At 41.1% G+C, this 18,893-nt stretch overlaps 1 protein-coding gene across 5 annotated transcripts in view; it reads right to left on the bottom strand.

Annotated features, from left to right (window-relative positions):
- FAM184A (family with sequence similarity 184 member A) overlaps positions 1 to 18,893 on the bottom strand; it is a 141,010-nt gene that overhangs the window by 70,634 nt on the left and 51,483 nt on the right. For all 5 annotated transcript variants that reach the window (XR_335892.2, XM_006157854.1, XM_006157853.3 and 2 more), the window contains exons 2-4: positions 6,374 to 7,228; positions 5,522 to 5,657; positions 2,601 to 2,782 (exon numbers count right to left, since the gene is read on the bottom strand). Coding sequence is in view for 4 of the 5 variants with exons in the window: in XM_006157854.1 (XP_006157916.1) it covers positions 2,601 to 2,782; positions 5,522 to 5,657; positions 6,374 to 7,228 (1,173 nt within the window). In the remaining variant the exon portion in view is untranslated. The remainder of the gene's footprint in view (positions 1 to 2,600; positions 2,783 to 5,521; positions 5,658 to 6,373; positions 7,229 to 18,893) is intronic.

Here is an 18,893-nt window from a genome sequence, read left to right as displayed (position 1 = left end):
AACCTAGTTTAGGGTGGGATGTTTGTGACTGACTCAAATCTAGTTGTAATTAGCTGTAACTTAGTAACTAGCTCAGAAAAACAGCTTAACATGTATGATTTTGGCTTATTTACAGGAATTAAAGTGTGCAGTAGAGTGGCTATTTTAAGCTAAAATAGTTTAACAATTTTTTTTGCTTTTTAAATATTTGAAAGATTGACTAAAACTTAGGGCATTGTGGGGTTTTTTGGTTACTTTTATAAATAACAGTTTTGTTTTTAGTATAGAAATTAGAAGTTTTTTTAGTCTCTAGTATAGAATTTACACATTACAGTATTATATAAGCCAAATATGATGTTATATAGTTCAAATGGGTCTTTTTCTTAGTTTTTATGGATTTGTCTGAAACAAGACTATTTAGTGTTTTTTTGTTTGTTTGTTTGTTTGAGAGATTTTCACTATAGGGCGCGTGCACTTGCCAGACAGAGTGAGACATAGAGACAGAAAGCAAGAAATCACCCCCCAGGAGGGATGGTCACGCCACAATCCCTTCTCCTCCATTCTCCTCTCAGGATCTTGTACATGCACGCACACACGCCTGGCGTGAGTTTTAAGCCACCGGGTCCAGGATGCGAACCGTGGTCGATTACGTGGGAGCCCAGCGACGTAGCCATTACGCTACTGCTGGTTCCCAAGACTATTTAGTGTTTGATGGATGGCTGTGTGTGAAGCATTTAAGACTTGAGAGGACAGAACATACTAGGAGGACTAATGTGATGACTAAGGTGTATTTTTTAATAAAAGTTTTTATGAAACAAACTGCAATGAATTTATACAGGTTAAGGTTTAGGTCACATAGTTAAATTTAACAGTATTTGAGTCTAGTTGTCTGGAGTGTAATGATAATTGAGGGCCATGGTTTTCTGTAAAATGGCTTAAAAAAAAGGTATTTATTTTTCGTTGTTAGTCTAGTACTATAATAACTTAGGGGCGTACTGAGAGAAATATACAGATTTAAAAAATTCTGAAAAACACAAGTCTGTCATTCATTATTTAGGATGCTTGTAAATTGACTATTAGTTGTATTTGTAAACATATTATTTGTTTTTTGAGAGACTTTAATATATTTGGTGGTTGAGTTTAAGGAAATAGTACTATTAGTTATTTTTTTAATGAAACATTTTGGTATTAAAATCAGGAAAGAAGTAGGTATAATGTTTAGTTTTGTTTAGTATTAAACACAAGCTTTTAATTTGAATAAAAGGATATTTAAAGTTGGATGATATTTTATTGTTTTGTTAAACTTGTATGTTAATTATTTATTTTTTGGAGAGTGGCTTTTATTTATTTAAAGCTTTAGGAGACTGGAAGTTCCACTTTAGATCCTACTTCTGACACCAAAACTGTTAAAAGGAAAATAAACTAGCAAATTTAACAGAATAAAGTTTTAACAGAGCAAATCTTAACACAATTTATAAATTGGGCAGTTGTCTTCCGGACAACTCTGGCCAGCCTCATGGTCAACTCGGCCTTTTACGTTGATAGAAAAGGAAAGTGAGGTGTGCAGTAAAAGGAAAGTGTCCTACACAAAATATAAGGGAGGGACTGAGGTAGAGAAATCATTGGTTACATTCTGAAGTTTGTCTGCATTAACATGATTTAAAAGGCGGAATGTCTGTGACTAACTGAAGCCTAGCTGCTATGATTGGCTGTAACTTAGTAACCAGTTCAGAAGAACAGTCTAATATGCACGATTTTGGCTTTTTCATAGGAATCAAAGTGAGGGAGTTCAGTGGCTGTTTAAAGTCAAAATAGTTTAATTTAACAACGGGGTGGGAAAATGTGTGTGTGGAGGTGGGGGTGGGAGGAGGGAAAAAGGAAGAGGAGAGAATGTGAAATACCAAAAGAAGAGAGACACTATAAATCAGTGAGTAGCAAGTACCACTGTAATATAAGATCAACCAAGTCTAGAAACTAGGAAGTCGTTGGGGCTGAGCTAAAGGACTCTGTGGAATGGTGGTTAAGAGAAGACTGCACCAGGGTAACAGTGAAATGTAAGTGGAAAAGAAGGAAGGAAAATAGATTTTCTCAATGTAGTAAGTTGTTGAGAGAGAGAGAGAGAGAGAATGAATGTCTGAAACTCACACCATAAAACTGTGGGTTTCTGAAATACTGGAATAAGTATTTCATAATTACTCTCCAAAATGTGTTTTATTTGTTTAATTGAGAAATCCAATATGAATTTTCAGCACCAGATGTTCATCATCCTTTCCAGTTTTACATAAATTCCCGAGGTATGTGTAAAATAATATGTCATTAAAAGGAAGACAAATATGATAAACTATAAATGTATGCACTGTTGAAATAAAAATTTATTTAGTTTCTGGCTTGAAAGAGGTTGAAATGCCCGAAACTTTTACATTATAGATTGTTATCCAATTATTTTGAATGTACACATGATATGGGACAGTCTAGTTTTATACCTTTCTTCAGAAAAGTAAAAACAAAAAACCAATATTTGAGTTATAAATGTATTGATGCTGTGTAGTAACACCCTTAATATCTCAAATCCAAAAAGAAGAAAACTGAACTTCTTTCCAGTGCATTCTATTACTTTTTACCTTCTCCAGTTCCAGAATCTGTTGCTTCTGTTCTTCATCCAGACTTTGAGTTCTGCTTTGCAAAAAAGCTCGTTCCTCTTCAAGCTGAGATAACTTCTCATTAGCCCTTGATTTTTCTAATTCTAGATCTTTAATTGTAACTTCCTGTGTCATTTGAGTGGCTTGAAGCATTCCAATATGACCTATCACCCAAAAAGAAAATTCTTTCAATTTAAAAATCTGCTTCATTTATAATATAAAACAGCTTACGTTCGATAACACAGTTTTACTTTATACATATGTGAAATAAGTGGTCTGTATGTACACACTTTTTTTGTTTTTTCTCACCATATAAAATGGAAATATTTACCATGGGAATACTTCGTACCCAAATTCAATAATTGAAATTAGAGAGTCCATTTTCAAATCACTGATGTTACTCCCTATATTTAGAATCATTTCACTTTTATTTAATTTTTATTTATTTATTTCTTTTTGGAGAGGTTTTTGTTATAGGGTGCATGCGCTGGCCAGAAAAGACAGAGAGAGAGAGAGAGAGACAGAAAGTGAGAAATCACCCCCCAGGGGGGATGGCCACACTGCAATCCCTTCTCTTCCATTCTCCTCTTGGGATCTTGGACTCGCAAGCACATACACCCGGCATGAGTTTAAGCCACCAGGTCTGGGACTCAAACCGCAGTCAACTACATGGGAGTTCAGCGACATAGCCATTATGCTAACTGCTGGTCCCTCACTTTTATTTTTTAAAGATTGCAACTTACACAAGTAGAAGTAGAAGCAACTCCTCAGGGGCTGCAAGGAAGTCTTCTGGGAGTAAAACAAGGCAAAGGAGGATATACTGACTAATACGATGGAGACAAAATGATAACCTACTCTTTCTATTCTCTTCTTTTTTTCAAACTCTAACATAAAGAGGAAGAAATAAGTATACAAAGAATGAAGATGGCAAACAGCAATTTGGCTGAAACAATTCATTATAACAAGAAGCAAGTAGATAAGGAACTAAGGTAGAGTAAGGGACAGCTAAGGACAGCAAGTTTATAGAAAAAAACAGTTAAAACAAAAACAAATAACAAAAATAGGGGATGTAGGCAGAGGAAAATGAGAAAAAGAGAGAGATAAAAACTGAGAGAAAAGGATCTCATACAAAGTAGGGTTTAAGGCATGGTTCTAAAATGCTCTGACCAGCAGTACTGGTATCACCTGGGAACTTTAGTTAGACATGCAGCTCCCTCCAGACTTGCTCAGTCAGAAACTCTGAGTGGGGACCAGCAGTTAGCATAATGGTTATGTCGCTGGACTCCCATGTAGTCGACCGTGGTTCGAGTCCCTGACCTAGTGACTTAAACTCACGCAGGGTGCATGTGCGTTCATCCCCAAGATCCCAAAAGGAGAAAGGAGGAGAAGAGATTGTGGCGTGGCCATCCCCCTTGGGGGGTGATTTCTCACTTTCTGTCTCTCTATCTCTCTGAGTCTTTCTGTTGAGCACATGTGCCCTATAGCTAAAACCTCTCCCCCGCCCCCATAAAAAAGAAAAAAAAAAAAAAAGAAACTCTGAGTGTGGGGCCCAACATCTGTGGTTGCGCAAACCTCAAACCTTCTGGGTGATTCCGATGCCTACCAAAGGTAGATAAAAACTGTATTGCTTTAGTAAAAGGGAGAAGGGATATCTGGGATTCTACTGGTGAGCCAAAGACAAGGTCCTCAAAGAACTCACTCAAATAGCTTCACTGGGCACACTAAACAAACAAAATAAAACTTCAGAACTGACATAGGTTTGCCCATCTCCTCTAGTAAGGGCAAGGAAATGTGCATATCAGGGACCAGCAGGTGGTGTAATAGTTACATTACTGGACTTCCATGTAATAGACCACAGTTCAAGTCCCCGGACCTAGTGGCTTAAAAATCAAACTAAGCATGTGTGTGTATGTGCCCAAAACCCCAAGAGGAGAATGGAGGAGAAGGGATTATGTTATGGCCATCCTCCCTGGAGGATGATTTCTTGCTTTCTGTTTCTCTGTCTCTTTGGTGAGAGTACCACCTATAGCAGACAAGTCTCTCTTAAAATAAGAAGAAAGAAATGCTCTTATCAGCCTCTCTAGAATGAACAATTCAGCTCTAGTATGTAAACAGATTGTTAATAACAAGCCCAATGAAATAACATGCTGCAATTCACATATAGTTCAACTAATTTAAATACTTTAAATGTATGTTTTTAAAGGATAAAGCCTTTTAGAAGCAGTGCTGCATTTTTCTTTTAGTGAATGATTTATTAATAACTTTGCTTAACTCTTATTTTTTCTATAAAACTATATTCCTAAAAATAAAGTATCATCATTTATCTTTTTAGGATTTTTTTTTAAGAGAGAGATTTTTGCTATAGGGCACATGTGCTCACTGGACAGACAGACAAGAGACAGAAAGCGAGAAATCATCCCCCTGGGGAATGGTCACACCACAATCCTTTCTCCTCTCAAGCTTCTGGGCAAGGACACACATGCGCCCAGTGTCAGTTTTAAGCTGCCGGGTCTAGGACTCAAATTTCAGTCAACTACATGGAAGTCCAGCGACATAACCACTACTTCATCGGCTAATCCTTCATTATTTATCTTACAATTAATTAGTAAAGACACTAGAATCATTTAACATAATTCAAGTCTAAATAACTTTAAAATGGGCCAGCTCTGAGGCCTGGTGGTTAAGGCAGACAGATCCCACATGGCCAATGGCATGGTTCAAGTCCAGGACTAGCAGCTTGAGAAACACACGGAGCACATATTTATGCGTGCTCAAAGTCCTGAAAGGAGGGAGAGATGGATGAGAAGTGATTGTGGCATGACATGACAAATTTTGTCTTGAATAAACACTTAAGTGTTGGTTTAAGTAGAGCATTATACCAAAAACCATGTGATCAAACATACTAGCTTTGAGGACGAGATCTGAGGCTTGCTGTTGTAAGCGTTCTCTGGCAGCTGCTAGCTCACTTTCTACTTCCTTGTGCTTGCTCAGTAAGGCCATTTCTCCCTCTTTGGCATCATCAAGCTGCTTTTGAAGAACCTAAGAAAGATTATAGATCTGTTATTAAGATGCAATAATAATATGATGCGAAACAACTCATTTTATTGTAAGCATCAGCTTTTTTTCTTACTCAGAAGTTATACTTTACTATACCTAGTTTTAAATCTGCAAATACTGGTGACGATTATAATTTGGTATTTCCATAAGTCTTACGACCAAATTAGAAAAAGGTTGTTCTACTTTTTATAATCTATTCTAATACTGCACAGACATGACAAACATAGACATGAAATTTTGAATGCCAATTAAATCATATTTGTAGAGTATTTGCTGTTTTTTCAGACTTGTGCCATACCTCTCTCTGCTAAACTTAGATTTATCAAGCATTCATTTTTTGTATTGTATCTAAACACCAATTAATGGACAGAACATTACTAATGAAAGAAAATAAAATAATCAAACCTTAACCCAACATTCTAACTCTCATAAACCACTTAAAGAAAATATTAATGTGTTAAATAAAATCTCTTCATAAATAATTAGCAAGGCTTTAAGCTTATCTTTTTGAGCCCTTAATATCTGAAATTCTGAATAAAAAAGAGCTTTCTTTGATTTTTTTTTTCCACGAAAGAAAGGCAAGAAAAAGCAAAATAAGAAAAAATAAAGTTTAATTGGTGAGAATGAAAAGTTGATCCTTAGGTAGCCAGAAGTGGAAAAAGAAAATTCGTATGTTGCATGGACTATTCTTTCCTTACCTGAACATTGTTCTCTGCTGTAGCAAGTGCCATCTGAAGCTTTTGGCATTTGTCAAGAAGGCTCCCAGCTTCGTCCTGTACCATCTGTAATTCTGTCTTTAATTTTCCAATGGTTTTTCGTAAAATTGCTTCTTGTCCCTGAAATTCTCTTCTAAGATCAGCTTCCTTTTCCTTGCTTGCCTGTAAGCTTTCTGCTGTAAAAAGCTGTGACCTCTTTAAATTATCAAGCTCACGTTCATAAAAGGACTGAGCTTTACTCAACTTGCCTTCATACTCCTCAATTAGTTTTTTCTGCTCAAGCCTTAGCTCCTCGAGTGTTTTGTTTAAGGCCTCTACCTCCATTCTGTGTAGTTCCTCTGCCTTCTCCTGCCCTTTATTTACAGAGGCACTGTGATCCTGCTGTGACTTCAACAATTCTTGGATCTCTCGTCTATGAGCATTTCGCAAATCTTCCAATGCCAATCTTTTGTCTTTTTCAAACTGTACTTGGAGTTGTCCGAAGCTCCGTAACCTTTCTTCAAATTTCCGTCTAATCTCTTCGACCTCTCTAGACATGGTTACTACACGCTGGACATGTTGGGCTTCTGCACAAAGTTGCATGTCCTCAACTCTGTGCTTATAGGCTTCAAATTCTGTCAAAGCCTGCTGCTTCATTTTTATGTGATCTTCTAATGATGCTTCTAAAACTTGAATCTTTCTCTTAAGATCCAATTCCTCTGTTACTTTGCTTTTATATTGCAATATCTTTTCTCTTGTTTCTGCAAGAATCTGTTGGATTTCTTCTTCATGTGCATCTTTGAGTGCTTGAATTGCAGATTCATGCTCATCATTTTTAGTGTTTAAAGCATATATTACCTGCATGGTTTTGAAGAAAGGAAAAGAAGTATGTAAACTTTTCTAACTTAAGATAATTGTTTCATTGGTTTAATTTTTTCCATGTGCCAAGTATTGGCTATGATAAATGTTAAATATTAAAACTTTATGAAATTATTTTCTCATACATTGATATGTTTAGTAAATTTCTATCTTAGGACAATCTTTTTTTTTGGTATGCATATAGTTTATTTTAGTATCTTAGTACAATCTTAAGATTTGTATTAGAAGGCTGTTTAGTTATGGTTTTAAAGCATCCAAAATTAAGAATGTTTGACAACAAATGAAACAGTGACGAGGACAGAAAGGAAGATGGCCCAGTCTAGCTTACTGGGGAGTGTGACAGACATTAGGAGGAAAAGCATCAGAGTAAGTGTCTGCCCCACACTAGTGTCCTAAAGATAAGAGGCAGGAAGGGGGCCAGCAGGTAGCATGGTGGTTAAAGTGTGGGATTCCCACTCGGCCCACAGCAATTTGAGTCCCAGATCTGGCGGCACTTTCTCACTTTCTCTCTCTCTTTTTCTGTGTGTGTCTCTCTCTCTGATGAGCATGTGTGCCCTGTAGCAAATTAAAATGATAATAATAATGGTAAGTCTTCCCCAAAGTCTCATTTGGCTCTTTCATACTATTTCTAAATATTTAAAATGTTGAAGTTTTTTTCCTAATTTGCCTTTAAAAAAAAAAAAACTCATCTTTTTCTCAATCAGGTTTCTTGTGGTCCCCTTTAAAAAATCCAATTATTGAGTTGTCAGAAAAGTCATGATGTATTTTTCTATGCAAAAATGCATCGTGACTTTTCTGACAACCCAATACAATCAGCCCTTTTTACCCATGTATTAAATGAACACCAGATTCAACCAACGACAGAGCAAAAATATTCAGAAAGAAATTTACAAATAAAAATATAGTACAAATTGTAAAAATACAACATAATAGTTGTTTACACACCATTTATACTATATTATATATTAAAAGTATCTAGAGATTATTTATATAGGAGGAAGTGCATAGATTATATGCAATTACTACACCATTTTATATAAAGGACTTAAACATCCAGGGATTTTGCTATATGAGACAAGTCCTTGAACCAATCACCTTTGGACACCCAGTGACAACTGTAATACTTTTCTGCTGATATAACAAATGTTGTAGTATGACTCACTACCTAATCATCCTTCTTTTTCCAAGCAAGCTTACCTCCTATGGTCAGATTCTTTTGGGTCCAGGTCTATATTTTATTTCAGTCTTCAGTGGTTTTTAAAAAACTTTTTTTGGATATTTAGATTTTTATTATCTTTTATCTTTGTTATACTTTTAAATCAACATATAATAGTTGTACATATTCATGGGGTATATTGTAGTTTTTCAATATATCAATATATATAATAGAATCAGGGAATAAACATATCCAGCTGCCTAAAGCATTTATCATTATTTTGTGTTGTGGATATCCTTTTTTCTAGCTACTTCAAAATACATGTTGAATTATCACTAACCATAGTTGCTCAACAGTACTCTAGAACTCACTCCATGTATTATCTTGAATTATTGTATGGGTTAACAAAGCGCTCCCTATTCTCTCCTCCCTCTTCCCCTATGCAGCTTTTGGTCTCCAACATTTCATTCACCACTTTTGTGTGATCAGATCTTTCAGCTTCCACTAATGAATGAGAACATATAGTATTTATCTTTCATTGTTCACTGTATCTCACTCAGCATTATTTCCTCCAGGTTCATCCACAGTGTGGCAAATGACAGTTTTGCCCTTTGTTATAGCTGAACAGTATACTACTGTGTATTTACATCACAATTTCTTTTTCCATTCATCAGTTGTTAGACACATAAGTTGACCCCATGCCTTAGCTATTGTGGATCGGGCTATGATAAATATGGGAATGCAAATATTTCTTCAACCTATCGATTTCCTTTCCTTTGGGTATATACCCAGTAGTAGGATTACTGGATCATAAGGTATTTCTATTTTAGTCTTTTGAGTAACCTTCATATTGTTTTCTATAGTGACTGTACTAATTTACATTCCTACCAATAGTGATGAGAACTTCTTTTTCTCTACAATGTCATCAACAATTTTTGTTCTTTGTTTCTTAATAATAGCCATTCTATCTGCGGTAAGGTGCTAACTCCTTGTGGTTTTAATTTGAATATCCCTGATGATTAGTGATGTAGAACATTTTTTTCATTTACATTTTGGCTATTAGCATATCTTCTTTCAAGAACAGTCTGATCAGATTGGTTGTACATTATGAAATCAGAATATTTGTGTTTCTGTGGATGAGATGTTTGAGTTCCTTGTATAATCTGGATGTTATTCTCTTGATGGATGACTTACATTTTCTCCCATTCTGTAGGTTGTTGTTCCCTTCTGTTAAAGCACATAGACCTGAGAAAGCCTCCATATTCCTGCTTTAGCTTCCGTAAGCAAATTGTGACCTCACTTGGAAAACTACTTCCTTAGTAAGTTGCTACATTACAACCAATCACAGCAGTCAATCATAGATAACTGCCTTTTAAACTGTCTTAATGCAGACAAACTTCAAAATGTAGTTAATCCAATTATTTCTCTACATCATTTTCCCACTTCCATTTTATATGTCACTTTCCTGTTTCTACATATATCACTTTCCCTGTCTGGACCATAAATATGCTTGGAAGCCATTCTGAGCTCCCTGATTCAAATCACTCAATTAAACACTACTAAATTAAACTGTCTGAAGGTTTTATTTTAACATCTATATTGGTTATTTCCTTTGCTGTGCAGAGCTTTTTAATTTGATGAAATCCTATTTGTCTATATTTGTTGTGTTGCTCATAGTTTTGAGGACTTAGTTTAAAACTCCTTTCCTAGACCAATGTTCTAAAGCATTTCCCCTATATTTTCTTTCAATAATTTCATAGTTTTAGGTCATACATTTAAATCTTTGGTCCATTTTGAGTTAATTTTTCTATATGGTGAGAGACAGGGGTCCATTTTCTTTCTTCTGAACAGGTACATACAATTTCCACAGCACCACTTCTTGAAGAGACTGTCCTTGTCCAGGGAATTTTCTTGGCAGCTATATTTAAAATCAGCAGGCTATGTATTTGCGGTTTTGTTTCTGGGTTACCTATCTATTCCATTGCTCTACTGATATGGAGAGACCAAGAATTCATGAATAGCTCTAGGCTGACAGCTGCCTGAAGTTTCTGCCCCCACCCCCAGCGAACTTACTGCCCCTCTCCAGAGCCACTGGGTAACCTGAAACCTTGAATAGGTTAGACTTCCTGCTTCTCCACCACCTCCATTTTAGGGCAGATTCTGAGCCCCTTCCCCATTCCTAATATCCTGAGACCTTTCCCCTACCCACTTCCCCCATAAAAGGCCCCCCAACTGGGGGCCAGAGATTCATAGTGTTAACTCCTCCATATCCACCAGTGTTAAAAACAGTTCTCCTTATCTCTCCAAGTGCTGTTTTTCATTTCTCAGCATCTGATTTTCTGCAACATTTGGTGCACTGACCAAGAAACAAAATCAGAATGGCCCTTTGACTCACAGATCTCAGGGTGTTTCCCTCAGGGACAGGCGCTATGGTGTGGAGAGATAGGCACACCTTCATCTCGTTTGATGTGATCCCTCAGCTGGGATGCTCACTCTGAGGCTGAGCATTCCTGGATTACTGGAGTCTGATTGGAGAGAAGGAGTAACTTCTGGACCCTGATGAATCAACGTTGGTTGACTCTGGTAATCTGGTAAGCCCCCAGGGATCTGTAGAGCCCTATTTAGACCTACTCAAATAGAGTAGTGGATGAGACATGATCACTCTCCTTCGGTCACTGAACTGACAGGGCTCATCTGGTAATTGGCTGGTGTGGGGAGGGAATGTATAATCTCTGAATGAATGTGAGTGTTTGTGATGAGTGAATGTGTTTGTGGCTCCACGGCTTCTCACTACAGAGCATGAATGGATCTGTTACTGTGTTTCCGTGGTAATTCCTTAAAGGCTAAATGGCAAAATTGGCACTGGAAGGCCCAGTCCCTCTCTATGTGTTCAATCCAGTGGAAGTTCTATATCCGATTGCTTATTACCAAGAAATGACACAAAGCCTGTGAGGCACGGCCAGACGGATGACTGATTGGTCCCCTCTGGGGGGCACCTACCCTTCGTCTGTTAAGACACCATTCCTGGGACACAGAGGCCAATGGGAGGGCTTTCCCTGTAGAGGCAGAGTAGTGAATGTCAGGTCACCAGTTCTGTCCCCAAAAGCTGGGACAGGAGTTCCTTATGACTGTGGCACCGAACATCCTCCCAGAGCTTGCCTTAACCTTTCTGCAAAGACTTCTACTGCAAAGCAACATTTGTTCTCTGTGCCTGGGAAAGGAGAGGGCAGGCATTCATCACCTACTACCTAGATAGTCTTCCCCCTTGAATCACCTCGATGGATTTCCATACTTTCGTGCTCCTCCAAGCTATTTGCCACCTACCTCAGAGATACCAAAATCTGGTGCCAAGGTATCCACTGTTGAAGTACCAAGAGGCTAGACCCCAGAGAGAGACTGCCACAATCTATCTGATCACAGCCCTCAGCCAAGGCCCTCCCAAAGACTTTAACACCCTAACTGTATATGTTACTTGGCCATTCCGGTGGCAGTCCCAAAAGACTGCTCAACTCTTGAGCCTCTGGGCCAAACCCCAATCCCAGAAGCCCTTGTCTCTCCAAAATCTCATTGTCACTTACTTCCTCCAGCCTGTGATCTCCTGAGCCCTCTAGGAAGCACAGGTCTTTGATATCTGGAGAGATCAATGACATTTGGGCTATACCCCCCAGCACTGCCATGTGAAAATGACAATCCAAGTCATCCAAGCCGATGGTGCTGGATTATATGACAGGGAATTTCAACACAGCCTTCTCAGGTGTCTAAGGGGTCAAAATGAAACTGGAAAAGCTGAGAGCTTTTTGTAAGGTTGAATGGCCCTTCGGGATGGCCACCAGAAGGAACTTTACATCTCCCTACCATGTGGGCTATGTACAATGTAGTTACTGGCACCCCAGGCCATCCCGACCAATTTCCTTATGCTGACTCCTGGCTATGGATAGCCCAATTCACCCACTATGTGTACAATTCTACAAAAGAAGGTAAAAACCAATGCACTATTTTTGCTGCTCATGTTATGCCCCTGTGCCTGACTCTGACCAAAAGAAACCCATGGTTCCAATCCTGCAGGGCCTGCCCAGAAGAGGAGCCACTAGCAGCTCCACTTCCTTATGTCCTGGCTGAGCCATAATTGAAACCGTGCATCCATTTGTTTCCCCAAGGCCTAAAGACCAGCATGAGGAGCCAACACCAATTTAGTGGGGAGGTCACAAGCCATCCAGAATCCCATGCCCAGATTCTGCCTCACCCTCCATCACCTGATGAGCCACTGCAGCCCAGGGAAACCCCACTCTTCAGAGGCCCCTCTGGGAGACCTGAGGACCCTCCCAGATAGGCATAGATGGGGCTATTATGGAAGGCAGAGCAACTCCCTACTACTAGCCCTTCACCACTACTGATCTCCTTAATTGTAAACACCACATCCCCTCCTACTCAGAACAGCCCCAGGCAATGATAGATCTCATGGAATCTATACTCCAAACACACCAGCCCACCTGGGATGACTGTCGGCAACTACTTCTCACCCTATTTAGCACAGAGGAGCACTACAGAGTCCTTGTGGCAGCAAAGAAATGGTTACAAGCACATACCCCAACAACATGGTAGACCCCAAGGTTTGGGCCAGAACTGCTTTTTTGAATGAAAAGCCTGACTGGAATTTCAATACTGAGGGTGACCACACCCATCTCAGCAGATATCCAGAGGTATTCCTGCAGGGAATAAAAGCCAATGCAAAGAAACCTACTAACATGGCAAAAATTACAGAAATAACTCAGAAGACAGATGAACCGCTAGGGCAGTCTTATGAGAGGCTCTGTGAGGCATACCGGATCTATACTCCTTTTGATCTGGAGAGCTCTGAAAGCCAGCAAATGATTAATGCTGCCTTTGTTGCCTAACCAGCCCCTGACATCTCTAGAAAACTCCTAAAGCAGGAAGCTTTGATGGGATGAATGCCACCCAGCTCCTGGAGATTGCTAATGAAGTCTTCATGAACCAAGACCAAGAGGAAAGGAAGCAGATTGGTGGATGAAGCAAAAGCCCTGTTGGCCTTAGACAACCAGATGCCCCATCTGGTCCAAGAGGGGAGGCAAAAACTGACTGTCCAGGCTTAGATCAACCTAGTGTGTGTACTGCAAAGATGATGATGCTGGAAAAGTGAATGCCCCAAGTAGAAGGCAATCCAAGAAAGAACACCCAGAAGCACACCAGGAGCCACCAAGACTTTCCACCCAGAGCCCTCAAGAGACCTCTTAGCCATCATAGAATGAGAATAGGACCTACCAGGTTCCATGATCCTAGGCCCCAAGGAGTCCTTGGTATTGTCAAGGTAGGGGGCCAACCAATAAAATTTATGGGAGATACTGGCGCTGAACTCTCTCCATTGTGCCCCAGCCTCTTGTCTCCCCCATCAGGCCAAAAAGCTCCTACCATGGGAGCCATTGGAAACACCAAGACCTGAACCTTCTTGCAGGCAAGAAGCTGCCAATTAGGGGAAACTTGGCTTCCCATAAGTTCTTATACTTGCCTGACTTCCCAGTCCCATTGTTAGGAAGGGACCTATTGACTAAACTTAAGAGTGCAAATCAGCTTTGACTTATCAGACTCAGCTGCTTTAACCATCAGCCTTGCCAAAATCCTAACGGTAACAATGCCTCAGGAAGAGGAATGATGAATGTTCACCCCTGAGGGACCCAGCGAAGATGATGAGGTACTTTTCTTTTCTTCACTTGTTAGAGACTTTCCTGCAGTCTGAGATGAAGGGATCCCACCTGGGATGGCAATTAACCAACTGCCTGTAGTGGTTGAACTGATACCTCAGGCGCAGCCCATGTGCCTTCAACAGTACCAAATAGACCAAGATGCTAGGCTGGCCATAAAGAAGCACATCAACTGACTCAGGGAAGCTGGAATCCTGGTTGAATGTCAGTCTCCCTTTCCCCCATGAAGAACAGAACCTCTGGAAACTATTGACCAATCCAGGACTTGCAAGCTGTGAACGCCTCCATGGTGTCCTTACATCCCCCTGTACCCAATCCATATACTTTGCTGAGTGCTCTCCTCACAGAGTCTGAATGGTTCACTTGTCTGGATCTCAAGGACACTTTATTCTGCCTTGATTAGCAGTCATCAGCCAATGGATATTTGCCTTTGAATGGGAAGACAGACACCCAAAAGAAAACTCAGCTCTCATTGACTCAGGTCCTCCAAGAGTACAAGAATTTCCTGACCTTGTTTCGGGAAGCACTTGCTACTGACTTAGAAAATTTTCCAAACCAAGAGACTGGGAGAACTCTACTCCAATATATTGATGACTTTCTGCTTGCTGGAGTGATCCTAGAAAATTGCTGGAAGGGAACTCAAGAGCTGCTCCAGCTTCTGTCCCAGGCTGAGAACAAGGTCTCCATGAAGGAAGCCCAAATCTACTGTACCTGGGCACGATTCTTAGGATTCATTTTGATTAAAGGACACTGTGCTCTTGGGCATGAATGAATGTAGGTGGTGTGTGGACTGCCTCAGCCCATGAAACAGAAGCAACTATGTGAATTCCTGGGAGCCACAGGATTCTGTGAAATTTGGATCTTAGGTTTTGCTGAAAAGGCTAAGTCACTGTATGAACTATAAAAAGGCCAAGAAGAAGCTCCCTTCAAATGGTGACCCCTCCAAGAGCAGGATTTCCAGAATCTTACATCAAGTCTCAGGAAAGCCCCAGCTTTGGGACTACCAGACATCACCTAAGAATTAAACCTGTTTACATATGAAAAAAAAAGATGACAGCCCTAGGAGTTCTGACTCAGCCTGTTGGACCTTGGGAGAGACCCACTAACTACCTGTTTAAAAAATTAGATCCAGTGGCATCTGGATGGTCTCCTTGCTTACGAGTCCTTGCTGCCACTGTTGAATTGATTAATGAGACAAGTTAAACTTAGGCCAAGTTATCAATGCCAGGGTCCCTCATTTGGTGACCACCTTGATGAAAACCAGGGGATATAAATGGCTAGCCAGCTCTAGGATGGCCCACTACCAGGGCTTATTGATTGGAAATCCCCAAATTAGACTCCAGACTCTACATACCTTCAACTCTGCTAGCTTCCTCCCAGTCACACTGGGGCCTCCTGACCACAATTGTGCAGAGGTCCTCAGTGAAGTCTTTTCTGGATGTCCTGATCTTGTAGACACACTGCTGAAGGCCCCCAGCCTCACCCTCTTTACTGATAGTAGGAGCTACATGAAGGATGGAATTCGATATGCTGGCTATGACATTACCTCTCAACACACAGAGATTGAGGCTGGGGCACTACCGCAAGGATTGTCAGCTCAGTGGGCTGAACTCTGGGCATTAATCCAAGGCCTAAGATTGGTGGTTGGTAAGAGGGTAAATATCTACGTGGGCTCACGATATGATTTTGCTACCCTACCATGTTCATGGAGCATTATACAGAGAGAAAGACTCCTCTCGTCAGAAGGGAAGAGTTAAAAGCAAAAGGAAATCTGCCAATTATTAGAAGCAATCTGGGAGTCAAAGAGAGGGGCAATCATCTGTTATAGAGGACACCAGAGCAAGGGAGACTCCATCACCCTGGGATACCAGTTGGCAGACCAGACAGCCAAGGGTGCCACTAGCTGAACCCTGACTGCTATAACCAACATGTGAACACTCAAAAGCCTTCCAAAAGTCCCACTTACACCTCCAATGAACATCACTGAGCAAAGTCAGAGGGAGCAACCCTGGAAGAAGATGGATGGTGGAGATTGCCAGATAAAAGAATATACATAACTCAGTCCCTGGGATACTCATTGGTAAAGCAGCACCACAAGTTGACTCACTGAGGGAAAGATTAACCTAGAGAACATGCTAGGCTGATACTGTTTTTGAGCCGCCTACTGTCATTGTATGCAACTGTGAGCACGCAATCCAAGACCTGTGCCAGAAATAAATCCACCCAGGGGCCAACTCGGTTGGCTGGAATACAAGCCACTGGGACAACTCCCCTGGAATTACTGGAGGCAGACTTCTCAGATGTATGACCATGCCGGGGCTATAAATATTTACTAGTCCTGGTATGTACTTACTCAGGTTGGGTGGAAGTCTTCTCTACGCAAACTAAAAAGGCCAGAGGAGTCATCTGAGCCCTTCTGAAGGAAATTATACCTCAGTTTGGGCTTCCTCTTATGATCAAATCAGACCATGGCCCTGCTTTTGTGGCAGGACTTATGCAGGGGGTGTTAAAGGCCTTGGGCATAAAATGGAAGCTTCACACTGCTTACTGACCTCAGAGTTCTGGAAGAGTTTATGAATGAATAATATACTCAAGTCGACTGAGTATATTATACCCTGGCTAAGCTCTCTCAAGACACTGGACACCCTGAGTGGATGTCCTCCCACTGGCCCTGCTCTGAGTTCAATGTACACCCCAAGAACAAGTTTATTGCCCTTATGAGATTCTATTTGGCAAGCCACCCCATTTAGTCACCCAAACTCAAACAGCTGATGTCCATCAGCTGGGCAAGGCAGTCCTGACCCAGGATCTAGTGGCTTTGGGAAAGACTTTAAAGAAAGTAACTTGTGTCACCTTAGAAAGAACACCCATTTCCCTCGGAAACTGGGAATGCATACGGAGACCGGGGATCTTGTGTGGGTTAAAAATTAGAAAAAAGAATCACTACAACCCATCTGGTTGGGGCCATATGTTGTTGTGCTCATTACTCCTACTGCAGTTACAGTTGCAGGGAAAGCCTAGTGGATTCGTCACATGTGAATGAAGCAAGCCGCAGCATCAGAGGACACCAGAACCTCGACTATAAAAAAACCACCATGAGCAGCTAAGATAACCTTCTAGAGGACCAAGACCTGACATCAAGACTACAGCCCTGCTGCAGCCACTCCTGAGCTGGCTATTCTATGGACAGTGGAAGTTTGAGGAGTCTACAGTTCTGCCTTAGTTACTACAGAAGCTAGCCAATCTATGCATGGCAGAAGCTTGAGGACAGCAACAGATGATGCCCCCACAATACCCATATAATTTCCTCTCCATTGGTCTGACAACGGTGGCCCCAAGGGACTGAAAGTTATGGGAAAAACTTTTGCTAGCAATAATATACCTCCTGGTAGTAGGGACTGTGATAGGCCTAAGACGCCTGGGTTAACTAACCAGAGGCATTTTTGTTGGGATTCTTTTCCTAATACTGATTTTGCTTTAATGATACTCCTGTCTCTGGCCCTTGCTCTTTTATCGAGCCTGACAGGTGCCTACCTCCCTTGCTTCAAATGGTGCAAACCATCCAGCAAGCCACTATCCAGCTGTGACTGGACAACTACCTACCAATGACAGCCCATCTGCCTGGGATTTACAATCTTATAGTCATTCCAGGGCTCCCAAGCCAGCTGGCATTCATGCACCAAGGGTGGGGCTACAAGTCTTGCCTTGACTTGGTCACCCTCCAAAAGTGCCAGGATGATGGAACAACTTATTTTGTAGGTAAGAGCACAGGGATCCATGATTGTTACAATTGTTCCCTCTCCCGCCCACAAGGAAATGGATCTGCTACACAGGTCTCAGACACTATGGGCTCCCAGATGAAAGAAGTAAATGTCCTACAGAGACTCAGGCTGCCATCCAGAATGCAGTAAGAAGGCTTAAGTCTAAGGCTCCCCAAGTTCAGTTGAGGCTCCCTACACCTTGGAGGGACCCCAAGCTTGATCCAAGAGTAATTATGCCCATTAATATAACCCACGCTCTCCTGTATCAGACACAACCTCAGGGCCCGTTTGTTGGCTTTGCATCCGATTAACTTTTCCCTGCATATATCCCATTCTGACCTACCCTACAAATGACAGTCCACTTGTTAATCTGACCTCTGCAAGGGAAGGACCAATCTCCCAAGTGGGCCTCTCCTCCAAGCCGCAGAGCTGATTTACAAATCAAGGTTCCATTGAAGTAGGTAATATGATCTGCCACAGCACATATCCAGAAAACGGGACCACGGTTTGTTCCCAATACTTGGGGTTCCACCTCGTATGCAGGCCCTATGTTTACCAGTGCTTCCTAGCACGCTGGGTCCAGGATCTGTACCTGGGCAATTATCACCCGCCAAGTGGACATTCTATGGAGAAATGAGACTGTTGATGTCCCCTGGTAGTACATGCTAGAGTTGGGAAAGCGATGCAATTCATTCCCCTCCTAGTGGGGCTGGGGATTGCTGCTGGGGTTGGGACCAGGACTGGAGGGATGGCATCTTCCACTGCTTACTACCAGCAGCTGTCCACTGCCCTGGCAGATGGATACCAACAGGTAGCGGATATTATTGAGACTCTACAAGTCTAGCTAGACTCCTTGGCTGATGTGGTCCTATAGAACCGGAGGGGATTAGTCTCCTGACTGCCAAAAAGGGTGGAATCTGTTTATTTCTGGAAGAGGAATGTTGCTTCTATGCCAACAAATTAGGTGTGGTCCAGGACATGGCCAAGCAGCTTAAAGATTTGGTTTCCAA

The sequence above is a fragment of the Tupaia chinensis genome, unplaced genomic scaffold (assembly GCF_000334495.1).
Source record: "Tupaia chinensis unplaced genomic scaffold, TupChi_1.0 Scaffold000563_1, whole genome shotgun sequence".
Classification (NCBI taxonomy): domain Eukaryota; kingdom Metazoa; phylum Chordata; class Mammalia; order Scandentia; family Tupaiidae; genus Tupaia; species Tupaia belangeri.
The sequence above is the reverse complement of the archived record's forward strand: the minus strand, read 5'-3'. Positions and strand labels throughout refer to the sequence as shown.